General features: G+C 38.0%; 1 protein-coding gene across 1 annotated transcript; it reads right to left on the bottom strand.

Moving 5' to 3' along the window:
* Positions 1-2875: 2875 nt before the first annotated feature.
* LOC127537031 (CD209 antigen-like protein C) lies at positions 2876-10563 on the bottom strand. The gene is made up of 6 exons (XM_051958645.1): positions 10494-10563; positions 10303-10401; positions 9607-9690; positions 6294-6436; positions 3495-3598; positions 2876-3143 (listed from the first exon to the last, which is right to left on the bottom strand). The coding sequence occupies exons 1-6, from the start codon at positions 10561-10563 to the stop codon at positions 2993-2995; spliced, it is 651 nt and encodes a 216-aa protein (XP_051814605.1). The 3' UTR covers positions 2876-2992.
* Between the last annotated feature and the right edge of the window lie 9096 nt (positions 10564-19659).

Genomic DNA, 19659 nt, shown 5'->3' with positions numbered 1-19659 from the left:
TGAAAAGTGCATTTAGGTGCGATTGATTGGTGATAAATACCAAATGATGAATCAATTTTCTAATCTATATTTAATTAGCTGCAGTATCAGCAGTGTGAAACAGACTGACAAAGCACAAAAACATTTTTCTGCATCACCAGCTGTATTAAGGTTGAGATGTTGCCGCACATAAAGTCTGCCTATTAACACTAGATTCACACTTTTTCCATACGTGTTCTTTCATAGTTTTTATGTCTTCAGTATTAATATACAAAGTAGAAAATAATTAAAATAAATATAAACCATTGAATAAGAAGGTGTGTCCAAACGTTTGGCTGGTACTATATGTATTTAGTATATGTAAGTTCTGCAACTGAAACTGGTTTTCACACAGATAGTTTCTACAATGATGTGAAAAAGATGAAGTGCAACTTTTAGCACCATCTGATGTCCTGGTAGCTCTTCTTAGCATGCGAAGTGGCTAAAGGATGAGGCTCTGTCTAACCACATATACTGTATGTGGTCTCATGCTTAACTCCAGTGTTATTTATCACCTTTTTCATGTCTTTAGAAACACTTTTTGCTTCTCTAAAAGTTAATTCCATCTCAGATCAGCTGATATGACAAAGTATTTGCTACATTAAGCTAGAATTTCACAGATGTCATTTTAAATATCTATGACTTGGGTTTAAAATATTTCAAACAAATTAGACAAGTTCAAGCATAAGACCCCTGATGATTTGAGATTCTCTTGGCAAATAAAAAAAAACATTACTGTGAAAACTTCATTCAGGAAATGGATATACTGTGGTGGACCTACTTTGTGAGGGATGAGAGACATTCACCAAAGAGGACTTGTGCCTTTAAGAGGGGAGTGGATTTGGGGATTATTCTGGTTCCGGGGTTTGCTGAGAGTGTTATTCTTTTCCCGCTTTAACTACAGTCAGCTGGTGAAGTTTGGATGTGCTGTAAAGTGGAGAGAAACTAGTAAACTGCCTCGACTCTCTCACGTCTACTGTCTCGTTGTTTCAACTCCACAATACACATTTTTATGAATATCTTAATACAGCATCTTTAGAAAAATCAAAATGTTGGAATAAGAAGAAACAGCTGCGTTATCAGCTGTAGATGCATTTCAAAGTTTGCATACATTTAGCTACAGCCAAATACTGAAGCTACAGGATGAAATATAACAATCTTAGCTAAAACTGTAAAGCATTTGAATATATGACCTTCAAACAAACAATGCATTATCATGGTTGTTTTTCACAGATCCACTGCAGAGACGTCGTACATAAATGATCATTCCAACTACCGTTCTCATTATTTGGGAAATGTGCACAGTCCTCTTCACCATACGCTTTTATTTCACCACTACTGTCAGGCTGGTTTGTGTTCCAGTAGCTGGCAGGTCAGTAAACAACAGAATTATTAGACTGTTTATCTTTGACAAAGGAATCAGAACAGAAACACATACACAAGCAAGAACCAGTGGTTTTAATGGGAATATGACATTTTTTGTTTTCCATTATCTTTACGGTAACAATGACTATGTGTGTTTTATTTTTATTGTTAGTTGACATTTTAGTAATATCCTGTCATTTTTATTAATAAATGATTGTTTCTATAAATTATGGAATCTGTAAAGACATGATCAGAATGAACATAAAAAAACATTAGGTCTTTATTTTTAACAAAATGTATGCAAGATGTATCCCATGGATTTCAAAAGTCCCTCAGATACAGATTGACACATTTTCAAGCTAAAACTTGATTTATTCCTTTCAAAGTTGTTGTTTTGTTGCACTAATGACACATGAAGAGGTAAAACCTACTATCCTTAAAACACACACACATAAATATACTGGAAGAAATAAATGTTTTTGTTCATTTGTTTTTGTTTTTCTTTACTGTTTTAGTTGTCATTTTTGAAACAATTGTTATTTTACAGATTTTCCCTTCAGATCTATGAAAATCACAAATAAAATTAATTTACATATTTTCATCTGTAGCCATCAGTAACAGTATCACTATTTCACACATATTTTCTGTTATTTTCACAGATTTTTAAAGTTTTTCAACTTTCTTTTTCAACATACTTTTTTGTGGCACTCTCAGATTTTCACAGATTTTTTTTTGTTTTGCAGATTTTTGTTTTCACAGACAGATGTACATATATGCAAATATAGATATTTATTTAGTCAGTATATGCAAGGTGTGAAATTCAAACTGGTCTTCACACAGATAGATTTACAAGTACAATGATGTACACTGACACAAACATTTTTTGAATGATCTTAAAAAGAGGAATTACTCCTTTTATCGCTTCTTTGCTGACTAAAGAATGAGGCCCTTTCAGAACTACATCTATTTGGTCTCTAACTTTACTCTAGTGACATTTATCAGCTTTTTTGATGCAGTTTCCCCTTTAACAGTTAGTCAACACACAGTATTTGTCTTTGTAATTTATTAAAGAATAATAAAGCAGAGAAATGCAGAGTGAATATTTCAGCTGAAGAGCAGAGCTCTGACACCAGAGTCGTGTTCAGAGATCTGACCCACATTCAAACAAGAAATGCAAACTTATAATAGCATCAGTCCTTCACACACCGCAGCTTTGTTTCCTCATGAAGACGACACACGGTCTGGGTGTTATTAGACCTTGGTGTTGATGCTGGTCACAACAGAATCACACACCAGAACAAAATAGTAGAAAACATTCACAGTCAGATCTATTATGTGCTCTGATTAACACACTGGTTTGTGATGGTCACAGTACAAATACAATTCATCCAAGTACTAATGACATTTTTCTCCAACAATGATGTCATTTTTTTTAAATACTCAATGATCCACTTTCAGCAAATTTGTTTAGGTACTGAATTTTTAGGCTGTGTGTGAATGACAGCAGTTCTGGAAATACTTAATATAAAAGCCTGAAGTTCTCACAGTTATTTCTTTAGATATCTGACCTTCAAATACACATGATCCTCAAACAAATAATGCAGCAACATTATGGTAGCTTTTCACAGATCCACTGCAGATACGATGTACATGGAAGATCATTCCAAAGAGTGTTTTCAGAATTTCTGATAGTTGCACAGTCTTCTTCACCCCATTGATCACTTCCACCACCATTGTCAGGCTGGTTTGTGCTCCAGTAGCTGGCACTTCAGTAAACAACAGAATTATTACACTGTTTGTTTGACAAAGGAATCAGAACAGAAACACATACACAAGCAAGAACCAGTGGTTTTAATGAGAATATGACATTTTTTGTTTCTCATTATCTTTATGGTAACGATGACTATGTATGTTAAAAAAAAAGATCTGCTTTGGATGATCAATCCACTGACAGTTATGATCCAACACTGCAGCTCTGTCCAGCATTTCAACATCTTTCAGTCTCTCTCAAAACTCACAATGAATGCTATGATGTGAATGGTTCAGTTGGTGAGCAGTTTGTGATTCCATGTGGATGTTAATATTGATGTTATACTAAAGTGAAGCCTTACCTCTGAGTCAGAGGAGTTCCATCCACCCACATCCAGGTCCCTTCTGTTTGGATGTCATTCAACCCAATCCAAGTTGGTTTGTTGGTGAACGTAGAGAGAAACGTCTGTTCAATGTGAAGAAAATTACATTTTAGCTCTTAACTGCAAGACAGTATGAGCATTTTACCAGTTTTCTATGAACACATCATAATACAACTGCTCTAATTAAAAGTAAACAATTCAAAAAAAGCTGCAAGTAATGATAATGGGACCAATCAGCTAGACAGGGTATAATTGCCATGACAACTGAACATATTAAAAGTGTTCATGTAAACATTGGTAGAAAGAATGCAATTCCTTGTTGGAGTGTTGTTGTGGTCTTGTTGTAAGGTTGGAGTTGGTTTGATGGATGAACAAAATTTTGCAAATCAAAAATCAAGGCCAACTTTTGTCAGGCTTGGACTAAAGATCAGCAGGGCCAATGGTGGTGAAGATGGGAAAGAACTGTGGACGGTCAAAGAACTGTCAATAATGGAATATGGGGCGGCTGTAGCTCAGGTGGTAGAGTGGGTCGTCCAATGATTGAAGGGTCGGCGGTTTGATTCCCACTCTGACCTATTCACGTGCATGTCCTTGGGCAAGACACTTTACCTGCCTTGCCTCCAGTGCTGCTCTCACACTGGTGTGTGAATGTAGGTGGTGGTCAGAGAGGCTGTAGGCGTGGATTGACAGCCATGCTTCTGTAGCTTACCACCACCAGAGTGAGAATGTGTGAGTGAATGAATAATGGATCCATTGTGAAGCGCTTTGAGTGTCCAAAAAAGCACTATGTAAGTGTAATCTATTATTGTTAATATAGCAGAAACTGATCTATTAAACCGTTCAACGCCTCAGGAAGGCGAGGCAGGACTTGGACAGACTATGTAGCTGAGGAAGAGAACTGCAGACTGAGGACACTGTCAAGCAGTGGAAGTTGAATGGAAATGCTCTTTCAACCACGTTAACACGTATTCTGCTAAGGGGCAGTGAATGAAGACTTGGGGAAGCTCATATCCATGGTAGAGGTCACTGTGGTGGTCAAGAAAGTCATCAGTGGGAAAGCACTCGGTGTGGATGAGATTCATTCAAGAATCTGAGGACTCTGGACATTGTTGGACTGTCTTTACTGACATTCCTCTTCAGTGGTCATCTGGGACAGTCCATGTGGAGTGGCAGTTGGAGGGTGGTGGTTCTTATTTTTAAAAAATGAGAAGTGCTCCAATTACTTTGCTTAAAGGCATTATGGAAGATGTTTTTGTTGTTTAATTTGTCTGATTCACATAAAATGAATATACTGACCTTTAGTGGACTTGTATGTATGGTTTCTAAAAGAATAAAAAAATAAAATAACTGTGGACATGGCAGGACCTGAAAAACATCAGCCAATCAATGCGCTCGGACCGAGGCGTTTGGTTTGCTCCCTTTCCTGTCAATCAAAAATCTTCTGACTCAGGCCTAGTTACCTAGATTACGTACGCCTTGGACTTACGTGTTTTCTGTATGTGTTGCTTTGGTGTAGCTTCGTAGTTAGCTGGCGACTTGTTTTGCTCATCTTTTTTTTACATAATGGCAGATAAAGATCCAGGGGGACCCAGCCGTAAAAGAAAGGCATTTTTTGAGGTCAGAGAAAATAAAAGACAACTGGATCGCGAGAATGCAAAAACAAAAGTGATTATTGGCGAGTCATTTGGGCGATGGCGTCAGCTCAAGCAACAAATGGACCTAAAGACAGATGCCTTGGTTGCTAAATTCCTTCTGGACAGGTAAAATGTATTATTGATTATTGATTATACTGCGGCTGTAGGCAACTTCACGAGTCCTACGCAAGTTTCTGGAGGGGGGCGTTTCTTCGTAAATGTTAAGAGGGGGGAGGTTAGAGGGGGGTGAGGGAGAGGTTGTATGTGCGCATGCACATGCTACGTTCAAAGTCGTAGGAAATTAAATCTCCTCTAATGCCTTTAAGGAAAGAGGAATTACTTTCCTCTCTTGGAAATTTTGCTCCAGGGTCTCAGAAAGGGAGGCTCAGCCGATCGTCAAAGTTCAGATTCAGGATGAATCTGACCCTGCCATAAATGGATGGATGGATGGATGGATGGATGGATGGATGGATGGACGGACAATGAATATCTATGCAGCATCTCTGGTTTTAAATGCTATTTAGAGTTTAACTGAATTCTGTGCTGCAGAAAGTCACAGAAAATGTCTGTTGTTAGTTGTTAAAGGTTTCTAATCTTTAAATATGGGCTTATTAAAGACACACAGTTTAAGTCTACAATGTCTGAATTAAAACACACTGGAAGGGAACACAGCTATTTCCGTTTTGTCTTGAAAACTGGGCAAAGTAATGTCCACTGAGGATCCATCCTCCATACACCGCTTCATCCTCACTAGTGTCATGGGGGGTGCTGGAGCCTATCCCAGCTGACTCGGGTGAAGGCAGGGGACACCCTGGACAGGTCACCAGTCTGTCACAGGGCTACATATACAGAAGAACAATCACATTCACACCTCCAGGCAATTTAGAGTCATCAATTAACCTCAGCATATTTTTGGACTGTGGGAGGAAGCCAGAGTGCCCAGAGAAAACCCACACATGCACAGGGAGAACATGCAAACTCCATGCAGAAAGATCCTCAGCTCAGGCCGGGACTCGAACCAGGGATCTTCTTGCTGCAAGGTGAAAGTGCTAACCACTACGTCACTGTGCAGCCCTGTCCATTGAGCATGAAGACTGAAATACATTTCCATGTTACTGAAAACATGCTAAAACAAATTCTCTACCTGTTCTTCAGCACTGTTTATCACCACCAGATCTGCTCCTTTGCTTCTGCAGTCCTCCCTGCTTTTGTTCCAGGAACCAGACTCATTTGAGAGGAGATAACAGGAACAACTGAACATCTTCCATCCGGCAGGACATGTTTTCTCTGGAAGAAATATCAAACGATACTCATTACTGATCAATATGAGCATTTATTTATGAAGTTATTTTAGCACAAGTCAATGTTTTCATAAAGTTACCCCTAAAGGCCCCTACAACAATGTCTAAGACTTGGATCTAAACAGTAATTGAAGAGTTCATTTGCAAAAACGGATAATGCCGTTTTGGTAAATTTTCAGAAAACTTTTTTTTATCGTTTACTTGAGATAATATTACTCAAACTGAAGTTGAGTGGATTTGACTCAGAAAAATACATGACAAAATAGAGAAAAAATAAATTATTAGTGTTATTATCTCGAGTAAAGAATAAAAAAATGAATTTTCTGAAAACGGAGTTACCTGTTTTTGCAAATGAACTCTTCAATTGTTCCTCAGTCCATGCAGTGTTTAAGACATATTATGAGTGAAACGACAAGTCAACATCATGACAGAACATTACTGTCGTTACTGTCTTCCCTCCGCCTTCGGCCCACATCGGCTCATCTCCTCGTGTGATCACATAAATATATACACATATGTCTATGACAAATACACGTACAGTTGTGCTCATAAGTTTACATACCCTGGCAGAATATATGATTTCTTGGCCATTTTTCAGAGAATATGAATGATCACACAAAAACCTTTCTTTCACTCATAGTTAGTGTTGTGCTATAGTTATTTATTATCAAACCACTGTGTTTATTCTTTTTAAATTATAATGACAATAAAAAGCACCCAAATGGCCCTGATCAAAAGTTTACATACCCTGTAGGTTTGGCCTGATAACAGGCACACAAGTTGACACAAACAGGTTTGAATGGCTACTAAAGGTCACCATCCTCACCTGTGATCTGTTTGCTTGTAATCAGTGTGTGTGTATAAAAGGTCAGTGAGTTTCTGGGCTCTTGACAGACCCTTCATCTTTCATCCAGTGCTGCACTGACGTTTCTGGCTTCTAAATCATGGGGAAGGCAAAAGAATTGTCAAATGATCTGCGGGAAAAGGTAATTGAACTCTATAAAACAGGAAATGCCTATCAGCAGTGTTCAAACATTAATGAAGAAGTGGAAGCTGAGGGGTTCTGTTGAAACCAAACCACGGTCAGGTAGACCAACAGAAATTTCACCCACAGCTTCCAGAAAAATTGCTCAGGATGCAAAGAAAAACCCACAAATAACTTCAGCTGAAATACAGGAGTCTCTGAAAAAAACTGGGGTGGCTGTTTCAAGATGCACAATAAGGAGGCACTTGAACAAAAATGGGCTCCATGGTCGAGTCGCCAGAAGAAAGCCGTTACTACACAAATGCCACAAAGCATCCCGCTGACAATATGCCAAACAGCACAGAGACAAGCCTCAAAACTTCTGGAACAAAGTCATTTGGAGTGATGAGACCAAAATTGAACTTTTTGGCCACAACCATAAATGCTACATTTGGAGAGGAGTAAACGAGGCCTATAATGAGACGTACACAATCCCTACTGTGAAACACAGAGGTGGATCGCTGATGTTTTGGGGATGTGTGAGCTACAGAGGCACAAGAAACTTGGTAAAAATTGATGGCAAGATGAATACAGCATGTTATCAGAAAATACCGGAGGAAAACTTGCACTCATCAGCCTGGAAGCTGCACATGGGACGTACTTGGACGTTCCAACATGACAACGATCCAAAGCAGAAGGCCAAGTCTACCTGTCAGTGGCTACAACAGAATAAAGTAAAGGTTCTGGAGTGGCCATCTCAGTCTCCTGACCTCAATATCATTGAGCCACTCTGGGGAGATCTCCAACATGCAGTTCATGCTATGCAGCCCAAGAATTTACAGGAGCTGGAGGCTTTTTGCCAAGAGGAATGGGCAGTTTTACCATCTAACAAAATAAAGACCCTCATCTACAACTACCACAAAAGACTTCAAAGCTGTCATTGATGTTAAAGGGGGAAATACATGATATTAAGAACTGGGGCATGTAAACTTTTGATCAGGGTCATTTGAATAGTTTTTGTTGTCAATATGATTTAAAAAGAGTAAATACAGTTGTTTGATAATAAATGGCTTCACCCAACCACTTACCATGCGTGAAAGAAAAGTTTTTGTGTCATCATTCATATTCTCTAAAATGACCAAGAAATCATAAATTCTGCCAGGGTATGTAAACTTATGAGCACAACTGTATGTCGATGTGATCATCCCTTCCTCCCCCCAGACGAAAATATTCGGAGCTCGTCTCTTCCCTTCGCCTTCGGCCCACTTTGGCTCATCCCGCCGTGTTCGGCTCATCTCGGCTCACCCATTTGTTTGTTACCACCACCGGAATGGCTGGGTTGCTGCCGACTCTGTCGTCACGCTTCACTTTGTTGCATAAACAAGACAAGATGCTGAAGACCTCCGCTGTTTGGGAATTCTTCAGTTTAACTGAAGACAAAACGAAGGCAAAATTTGTATCCGGGAGACCAGACGAACGGATCCGAATATTTGCCCCCCCCTTCCCCACTTCAGACGTTACGGGGCGGAACGAATATTCAGATATTCGTCTTTAATAGGGCCCGATTATTCGGAGGCCAGAAACCACTATTCGAGACAGCCCTACTTTTTAGTGTCTAAAATCATTTCTGTTTGAATCGTTGCAATTTGTGCTTGTTTGGTTTGTCAGATCTGATTCTGGATTTCACTCAAAATGCAACACCAAAACTTTTCCTCTGCACATATTTAGGCCAATGAGAGTTATAAAGTTAACTCATTAGAACCAGACACAGAGGACACCGAGGACGATGAGTCCAAGCAGCACGAAAACACTCAGCAGCTCATACATAACATGCACATGCACAACACATGCCTGTGCTCAGTGCAAGGCAATTTTTCATTAAAGATTTCATCTGTCGGTAATAATACGTCAACTGAGCAGCCTTGGCGGAGTTCTGTGTTCTCTGAGTGCTTTTCTAGTCTAGCCATGATTTATAAAAGTTCTACTCAATCAGTTAAGTATAAAAGAATCTGATTTGGATGCTGGGTGTCTTGCTCACTGAATTTCTGGCTATAAAACACACCATAAGAAAATCTTAATAACAGATGGAAGGATTTTGCTTTTTCCAGACCTCTGAATCTTTGAACTTTATAATCTAAGTGGAGAGTAACAGGTAGACATTTCTATCTTCTATCAGGCAGGGAAGGACTCACTCTGTTTGGACAAAGTTTGAAGTCTGTCCCGTTCTTTGGTCAGGTTTTCTTTGGTGGCGGATAAATCTGCAGCCGAGTCACGGTCTGAAATATCAAGGTATATGTTACAGAAATACCAAAGTCCTGATGCTTTACTACTAATCCTGTCTCTCAACTTCAGTCCTAAATCAAAATATTCTTACATTTTGTGGAACTAAGCTCAATTAATCTGATTTCTGTAGAGAACAGAAACAAAACTTGATTCATTCTACTGTTCTGACCTGAGTTCCTTCCATAAAATTCATCTTAGCTGCTCTGGCATTGTTCAAGACTGACATGAATTAAATGAATTTAAATGTGGTGGGGGACTTGAACCCAAGGCTAACTTTACAGAACAAGTTAAAAGTATCTGAACCCAAGTGCAACTGTGTTAAAACTGTAGTTTTACAGCATTATAGCACAAACTAGTACAGCTATAATGAGTAAAAAGAGAAGTCCACCTATCATATAGCACCTTATATTGAAAAAAATGACCTAAAACCTGCATCTGAATCAGTACTTTTTATTCCTGTGGCGAAAAGAAAAGAAGTATTTAAGAAGACAGTCACAGGGAAGGTAGTCGTCCTTCAGAGCAGAATAAGGTTCCTGAAAATCACACATTTACGTTCATGTTTAACCAGTTTTTACAATAAAAAAATTTAAAGCTGTTTTACTCACAGAGGACACCGAGGACGATGAGTCCAACCAGCAGGAAAACACTCAGCAGCCCCAAACAGAGAATAACTGAATGAAAACTCCTCTGAGAACTCCTCGGACCTTAACGCAGAAATAAACCAATTATCTGTACAGCAGTAAATGACAGATAATAATGTATATTCTATTTAGAATCTCTGTCACTTCATTCTTACCTGTTTGATTCCTGGAACGTTTTGGGTCGGCAGCTTTGGGAGGTTTCATGTCAACATAAATTTCCTCCATTGCTCGTAAGGTGGCTGATTTTTCCTCAGATTATCAGGTCTGTAGCACAGACTGCAGTGAGTGTGAAATGTGATCGTTTTCAGTTTTTTACATTCTCAGGAAGTGACAAGTTTCAGAAGTGATTAACTATCAACCACTGAAACAGAATTGTTTGCCCTGTGGCTGTATAATGGCAGTGACATATAAAGATACATCCTCTGTGGTTCACAGTTCTCTAGCAGCTGTCAAGACAATCTTTTTATTGTAAAAGTGGGTTAAACATGAACGTAAATGTGTGATTTTCAGGAACCTTATTCTGCTCTGAAGGACGACTGTCTTCTTAAATACTTCTTTTCTTTTCGCCACAGGAATAAAAAGTACTGATTCAGATGCAGGTTTTTGGTCTTTTTTTTTTTTTTTTCAAAATATAAGGCGCTATATGATGGGCGGCATCAGGACTTTGGTGTTTCTGAAACCTGTACCTTGATATTTCAGACCGTGACTCGGCTGCAGTTTTATCCGCCATCAAAGAAAACCTGACTGAGCGTCTGCAGACCAGCAATGATCAACTTTCCTCCATGACAGAAGAGAAAGACCGACTGAATGCCAGCCTCACTGAAATGACCAAAGAACGGGACAGACTTCAGACTTTGTCCAAATAAAGTAAAGTAAAGTAAAATTAATTAAATAATTCTTGGAAAGTAGAAGTACAGGGAAAGTTTCTTGACAAGATGCAGCAACAGTTTGTGTTACTGTTTATTTGCACTGACTGATCTGACTTGTCTCCTATAGCTTGCTTGATTGTCTGTGTCTCATGTTTTATTTGTCAAAGCACTTTGTGAACACTGTTCTTAAGGGTGCTATATAAATAAAGTTATCATTATTATAATTAACCTGTCCATGGTGTCCCCTGCCTTCACCCGAGTCAGCTGGGATAGACTCCAGCACCCCCCGCGACCCGAGTGAGGATAAAGCGGTGTATAGAGGATGGATTATTATTATTATTATCTTAAATTAGGTGCAATGTAGAACTGCTTGTTTACTGATCAGCTGCATTCACATTACATCTTGTTGTGAAGCATGGAGATATGAGATCCCAGAATCAGCCACAAAGGGGAGACTCTGACAGAACAACAGCTAAATAAGGGAACATTGTGATATTATAACCTGTGATTTAGGATCAAATTATGCCATAACCTAATGAATGTGTTTGAACTAACCAAGTGTCTATTCTTACATTCTTTAATGTTGAAACAGTGTAAAAATCAGAAGAGTGCCTCATTCAGAAAGAATGAAGGGTTGATTATTTTTTGGGAAAATGTCTTTTCTTTATACATTTTTATAAGTTGGTTGTTTCTTTAAATATTTCCTTTTTACTGGTTTGATAGGTTTCAGAAAGAGTTTTGATAACTGTTAAAATAAGAGGGCTTTAACTAGGGATGTCCCGATCAGGTTTTTTTGCCACCGAGTCCGAGTCCGAGTCCTATCATTTTGAGTATCTGCCGATTCCGAGTCCCGATCCGATTCTTTTCTAATATAGTAAAATATGTATATTATCTATTAAAAAATAACAAAAAAACTTATGAAAAGTTTTCCTTTTTTATTTTCTTAACGTCAATTCAAAACAACACTTCGAACAGTACATTTCTGTGACTAAAAATAACAATCAGAAAATAAATAAATTTCCCTTTTAGCTTAGGTACAAAAGTAAAAATAACAAATTTCCCTTTTAGCTTAGGTACAAAAGTAAAAATAAATAATAAATTTCCCTTTTGGCTTAGGTACAACAGCAAAAATAAATAAATAATAAACTTCTATAAAATAAACTGCAGGTCAGCTCAACTCAAAGGCATGTAAACAATAGGGAACAAAGTTAACAAAGAGCCACTTTATAACACCGTAAGGCCAGTAGTAGTAATGTGCTCTTATGAATGGCACATATTTGTCTAGAGTTTCACTGAAGGACATGTATGTTTTTCTTGATGAAAACCAACATTTCCACCTTGTCAGGTTTGAGCCTATTCCTGTTTTCATCTATATACGTCTCATTTAAAAAGGAAATTGAATAAAAAATAAACATATATATCCAACCAAGTCCAAATCGGGAGGTCACTTCCGATCCCGATCGAGTCTGTAATCACGTGATCGGGCCCGATTTCCGATCATGTGATCGGATCGGGACATCCCTAGTTTTAACTTTGTAATGAGGTGAGAAGTCACGATCAAAGTGAACTAGGGTCAAATGATTCACTGAAAAGATTAAACTCAAAATAGATTGGGGATTTTTACAAGTCTGGAAAATGGGAGACAGGCTGTCTAGAAAGTCCAAGATAGATTGTTCCAGTTCCTGAAAAGTGGAGGTGAACATGCGGTCGTCGCATGGCACACGTGTGCGAGTTGGGAGGGGGAAGATGGAGTAATTGCATATGCAAAAGGTTCAGTTCACTATAAATTACACCTGAACTAGACGCAAGTTGGGAGTCGTTGGGTGGAAGTCGCTCGATGCAAACCAGGGTAGAAATGCCCTGAGCAAAGGGGATTTTATCACGCAACTCGGACGGGGGATTTAACATGATCTGCAAAGGAATAACTGTTCTGTTGGAGTTATGGACGAATGTACTGCTTTTTCTGCAGTGTTTGAGGATTACAGAACTGTGATCTGGATATAACACTGACTGATGGAACATTACTGGATTCTATTATTTCCAAAGGAATAACACCAGAATGGATTACAGCAAAATTTTTACTTGCCCAAACAACAAAAACGGATATATATGCAGATCTAAATCAGGTCCGGACTCCGTCCACTTCCCCCTGGGCCCCGGCGGGTCTCAAACACTTGTCGGGTCTCAGGTGAGCAGCCGGGTGTGGCCACACCCTGACTGCTCTCCCTCCAAATTACATATTTTGGGTGATTATTACTCTTCTTTTAGGAAAGCATGATACCAGTTAGGAGTTAGGATGAGTGATTTGAATATTATCTAATGTTTGATTATTTGTCTGATGATTTATTGGCTATGCTTTTGCCCTGCTAAATATTTTTTAATAAAGCATTATTCTGCAATCAAAGACAACAAATTGCAGGTGCTATTTTTATCCCTGAATGAATACATCTAGCTCTGGATGTAAAAAGTCAGATTATTGCGTGCATAACAATAGTAGAGGTTCTGAAAGGTTACCTAGTCATGGGGGCCAGGTTGGCCCGGTTTAAACATAACCTAGGGGTTTCTTGAAACAAAAAGAAGAGACTCCAAGGCACTCTCTAAAAAATATTAAGATTTAAAAAGCCTATAAAATTAGCCCTATAAAACTTCTACGCGTTTCGGCATCAAGCCTTCATCAGGAAGTCATGTAAACAGATGTCAGACTGCAATAGGCCCTTTTAAAGGGATGCTCAACCAATTAGAACCTGCCACATGGACTTAGAGGCAAAGTCTGCAGGTAGTGTCAACCAGCAGACTCGCCAACAGATGGTGTTATTGTTAATGTGGTGGCTTGTAGACAAGCCACCACATTTCCTGGACTAAATGAAGAACAAGATTATACTGTGTTCTTGTAGAGGAAGTTGTTGTCTAAACACTGAGTTAAAGTCTCCTAACGTACAGACCACTTTGTGAAAATGTTGTTCACCAGATTTCTGATGTGTTTTTTAAATGTTTTTTTCAATTAATTTTACCTGCTTTATGTGATACCATGCAGGTTTTTGGGGATGTAAACTTTTTGTGGTCTGAATAACACCATCTGTTGGTGGTAGGTCTATATGACCATGCCGTTTAAATAAAGGCTTTTTAAATCTTAATATTTTTTAGAGAGTGCCTTGGAGTCTCCTCTTTTTGTTTCAAGGATTTTTTGAATCCCCTTCCAAAGAGCACCTCAAACTAACTCTGCCGAGTCCAGGTAGCGCTCCTTTTCTTTGTCTTCTATAACCAAGGGTTTGTCTAAATGTCCATAACCTCTGAATTAAACCTAGCAACTTACCAAGTGCAAGATCCATAAGAGGAGAAGCTGCCGTTAACAGGCGTGACTGGTGATTATATTTAACTATACCGAAGTGGCTACTCGGTTAAATTAATTATCAGAGGAAGCAGGGTTTGGCGTCTGGATGTAGGCAGTGAGAAAGCTAGGCGAATTCTCCTCGTTTACCAGCTTAACCGTTCTACAGCATTGCTCTGAGCTAGATCTCAGGGGGCGGTAGAACCGGACCCGTAGGATGGAGAGCTGGTCCGGTGATTCCCTGACAGCTGAATAAGTTAATTAGGGGGTCACTGGCCCTGAGGATCAATAATCTTCAAATGGTCCAATTTAAATGGTTTCGCATTAAAGTGACTGAGATGTAATTTTTACTGTAAGTGTGAAGAAACCAAATCAGACTTTTTTTTTTAATGTGACCTTCAGTCTCACTGGTCTGATCTCTGGCTGGCACATCTGAACGTCTCACTTCTCACAGGTCTGGAAGTAAACCAGGAGAACAGCAACAGGGTTCAATCAAGAGACAAAAATGTAAACATCTTTTATTCCAACCAAACCTACATAACCCCTAAAATCAAAAGGCCTTCATGTTATTATGTGAAGAACCATGAGATGACCAGTCACTCTGTGAAAGAACCTTTTTTTGACATCTGTTTTATTAGTGTTTGACCTTCATTGTCTTCTGCAATGACAATAGAGGAATCTGAATGTCTAAAGTGCTGAATAGAGGTTGTTTCCACCATAGCAGTCTGCTAGTTAGTTAGCTAGCTAGCTGTTAGTCTGTACACTTTCCTTAAATTCTTCCATAGGAACGGTCACAGACTCATACACAACGTTACCTCAGTTTAAGGTCTTTTCTGGAATGTTTGATCCCATCTCAATTGTCCAGTTGCTGCAGATTTGTAGATGTTCACTTTTCCATTTAATATCTAAACACTCTAAGACTTGGTGGATTTTGACATTTGAGTCATTTTTGAAGTCTATGGGAAAAAGTGATGCTTTTTTATGATCATTTCTTTACAAATTCCATAATTACTTATTATAGAAACAATCACTTATTAATAAAAAATGACTGGAAATCACGAAAATGTGAACTAAGTAACAGCCCGAATTTAATTATAACCACCTTCTAATTAGTTAAACAACAATAAAATGAGCTGATTCAGAAATAGTTTTTATTGTGTTCTTTTTATTAAGTTTAGATAATCATGACAGATATTTCTTTTTTGGCAATATATTAAATTTTATATAGAAAAAACAAATTAAATCACTTTCCACTAAATTCCCCATTACAAAAACATCTCTCAAGGAAGTGTGTTAATTCCAGATCACATGACCTGCTCCATATGATGTCATTTCCTCCTGAAGAAAAGACTAGAAAGACTCCAAGGCTTTTTGACTTATTTAATATAAAGTAGTCAACAGGTTTACTACAATATCTTTAGAAATAACTTTCAATTTCAATTTTACTCAGTTGTGTATCTATAACATTTTAAAAAATCTTGATGTAAAAATGTCATGTGGTGTTTGGTTTTAGGTGGCCATGTTGATTTTAGGCCTGAAAACAGTAAAAATGTCCACTGTGATACAAAAAGTCCCAGAATTATACATTGAACCATTTCTTTTAAAAGCAGATCCTTAATGGACTTCATTTGATTTGTCTGTTCCAAAGTGTTTTATGGATCTTTAGTGGAACTGAAGGTGTGTCAGGTTTGCTTCATGTTTGTACCACTAGATGGAGCCAGTGACATTTGTAATGCTTTACAGTTTTTCTCAATTGGTTTGGCTCATTTCTGGAAACCGAGATGACATTCTCAAAACTCTAGGTGCATTTTGCAAAATACTTTCTCTGGTTCTGCACAACACCATGGATTACCAGCAAAATGCCATATCTCTCTCAAAACACTTCATCCATGCCTCAAAACCAAATACTCCTCTCGTGTAAATAGTCAATGGCACCAAAATGACACATTTTTTCTCAATACCTTCAGCACATTTCTTGAAACAGAAAGTACATTCTCAAAATCATAGGTTCATTTGGCAAAATGGTGTGGATGACTTAGCACAACTCCAAGGATCACCAGCAAAAGGTCATATCTCTATGAAAACAATTCACTCATGCTTCAAAACTAAACATTTTTTTCATACAAATGGTCAGTGCCCTCAAAATGCAAAGTCCCTGTAGCGTTGTGTGAGCACTACTAGTCAAAACGTTTAGAAGTTTCGTCACTGTGGCAGAGGAACATCAAATATCCCCCATGTCTCACAGTACAATGGTGTAAAAAAAAACCTCAATAAGACAAAACAAAACATGAGTAGTCTTTAAGTTCTGACACACACATGGCACTTTGCACAGCCATGGGAAGTTTATTCTTACAGTTTCTCAATTGCTTTGACACATTTCTCAAAATCAAATCAACTTTTGCAAAACAGCTCACACAAATTTCAAAACTCTGTTTCATCTACTTACAAGCAAATTTGATCTCAACAAAATGCAGTTTCACATCCAAAATGATAGACGAAACTGTGGAGCGGGGCACATTAGGCTGCACTCTTTGACCTGCCTCTGCCATTGTTAGGCCATAGTTGATTACATGGTCAACAAGAGTAACCCGAATTTCATCAAGGACAGCTTGGTGTCTGTGTGCACCTCGGCCTCTTCCTCGTATTCCACCACCACGCATTCTTATAGCTCCTCTTGAAGTTGAAGTGATCTACAGTAATTCAGGGTGTTCCTGACATATTTTTGGAATTGAATAAATTGTTTTGATTGTGACGACTTAAACACTGAAATAATGCTAACATGTTTTGAAGGGTATGACACTTTGACTGAGAAGTGACAGTCAGCTCAGATCACTGACATATATTCACACGGTATTTGTACAAACTGTAGGAGATTGTGTTTAATCATTTGCAGAACTGTACTGAAACATTTAAAATTTGCTTAAAGGAATGAAAAATGTCCAATCCATTGTGTGAAAATGCCCAGTGGTTTGGAGACTTGTCCATGTTATTTTGAGAATGTCATCTCGGTTTCAAGAAATGAGCCAAACCAATGGAGAAAAACTGTAATGTGTGTTTGTGTTCCACAGAATATGAAAGGCTTTTTTTTATAAGATTATTATTAGATTATTATTAGGTATATAGTCAGTTTGGTGGATTGTGCTGATAGCTACATAGTAATATTTGGAAGTTCCTGCAGAGCTGGTTGATGGTCTGCAAGAGCTGACTGCAGTGCTCAGCTCACATCTAGGACAGGATACTGTTCCTCCGCTCTACAACGATATAGCCACCACATGTTGGACAGGGAAAGTAGGATGGAACTTCTAAATATTGTGCACCAGCTCGAACAAACTGCAACTCTTGATTGCATACAAACAGGAGGTACTCCAAATCAATAGGTACTCTGTTGATGACAGAGCCCAATCTATCCCTTAACCTCACTAAATACTGTTGTGCCATTGGATGCCTGCAATGAGATATTAATCCACTGCGTTAATATAACGTGCTTAACAGTGTTTATATAGCCTATAATGTGAAGTGTGCTGAGGGCATTGTACTCACAGTAAATTCAGTATCGTGGACACTACAATGCAGCTGCAGCTGGTGGTGGAATAAGTAGTGGCCTGTGCCTGCAACCACAGATGCAGTGTCAGCTGCACAAACATACGACTATAGAAAAGACTGACTTCCCCGCACACAAGTAGCTGGCTTCTTGCTTCTTCTGGAGGGAGATTCGTCATTGGTGTGGACACCTGTCACTCAAACATGCCCGACCAATGGAGAAGTATCCGCCCACTGTGGGATGTTTGTGTCAAAATGATTCAATCGCAAAAACAGGCTTCAAAACTTTTTCACTTCGATCAGAAAAAAAGGCGTTTGAATGCCAAAACAAAGTCGAAACACTCCGAACACTTTTTTTTTTTTTTGCTTTGATTGAAAATATTTTTTTTTGATTGAAGTTATATCTTTTGTGATTGAGTAATAAAGAAACAAACGTCCTACTCATTTTATGGCTCAAATCCAAAAATATGACTTCAATCAGAAAATATATTTTCAGTCAAATAAAAACTGAATTCAATAATGAAAAAATTTCAAAGAAAAAACGTGTTCGAATGCATTTGTTTTTTAGTCTCAAGTATTTATTCTGTTGGGAAAACGTTTTTTTCTTTGATTGAATTTTTTTTATTATTATTGAAGTGACCTTTTTTTTTATTGAAAACATTTTTTGAGGTTGGGGCTGCTTTTGTTTTCATTGAGTAATAAAGAAACAAATGTCCTACCCATAATATGGCTCAAATCCAAAAATATGACTTCAATCAAAAAATGTATTTTCAACAAAAAAAAAAAATTCTATCAAAGAAAAAAACATGTTTATATGCAATTTTTTGGTCTCAATTTTTTTCTTTTTTGCATTTGAACAAGTTTTTTCTTTGATTGAAAACATTTTTTTGATTGAGGTGAAGTTTTTTCTGATTAAAAACATGTTTTGCGATTGGAGCAACTTTTTTTTCGATTGAAAAATAAAGAAACAAATTTGCCTTCATAGTTTCCCCTTTAACAGTTAGTCAACACACAGTATTTGTCTTTGTAATTTATTAAAGAATAATAAAGCAGAGAAATGCAGAGTGAATATTTCAGCTGAAGAGCAGAGCTCTGACACCAGAGTCGTGTTCAGAGATCTGACCCACATTCAAACAAGAAATGCAAACTTATAATAGCATCAGTCCTTCACACACCGCAGCTTTAATTCTTCATGAAGACGACACACGGTCTGGGTGTTATTAGACCTTGGTGTTGATGCTGGTCACAACAGAATCACACACCAGAACAAAATAGTCGAAAACATTCACAGTCAGATCTATTATGTGCTCTGATTAACACACTGGTTTGTGATGGTCACAGTACAAATACAGTTCATCCAAGTACTAATGACATTTTTCTACAACAATGATGTCTTTTTTTAAAAAAAAAAATACTCAATGATCCACTTTCAGCAAATTTGTTTAGGTATTGAATTTTAAGGCTGTGTGTGAATGACAGCAGTTCTGGAAATATTTAATATAAAAGCCTGAAGTTCTCACAGTTATTTCTTTAGATATCTGACCTTCAAATACACATGATCCTCAAACAAATAATGCAGCAACA

Source organism: Acanthochromis polyacanthus, chromosome 14 (genome assembly GCF_021347895.1).
Source record: "Acanthochromis polyacanthus isolate Apoly-LR-REF ecotype Palm Island chromosome 14, KAUST_Apoly_ChrSc, whole genome shotgun sequence".
Classification (NCBI taxonomy): domain Eukaryota; kingdom Metazoa; phylum Chordata; class Actinopteri; family Pomacentridae; genus Acanthochromis; species Acanthochromis polyacanthus.
This window is presented reverse-complemented; position numbering and strand designations above follow the sequence as displayed.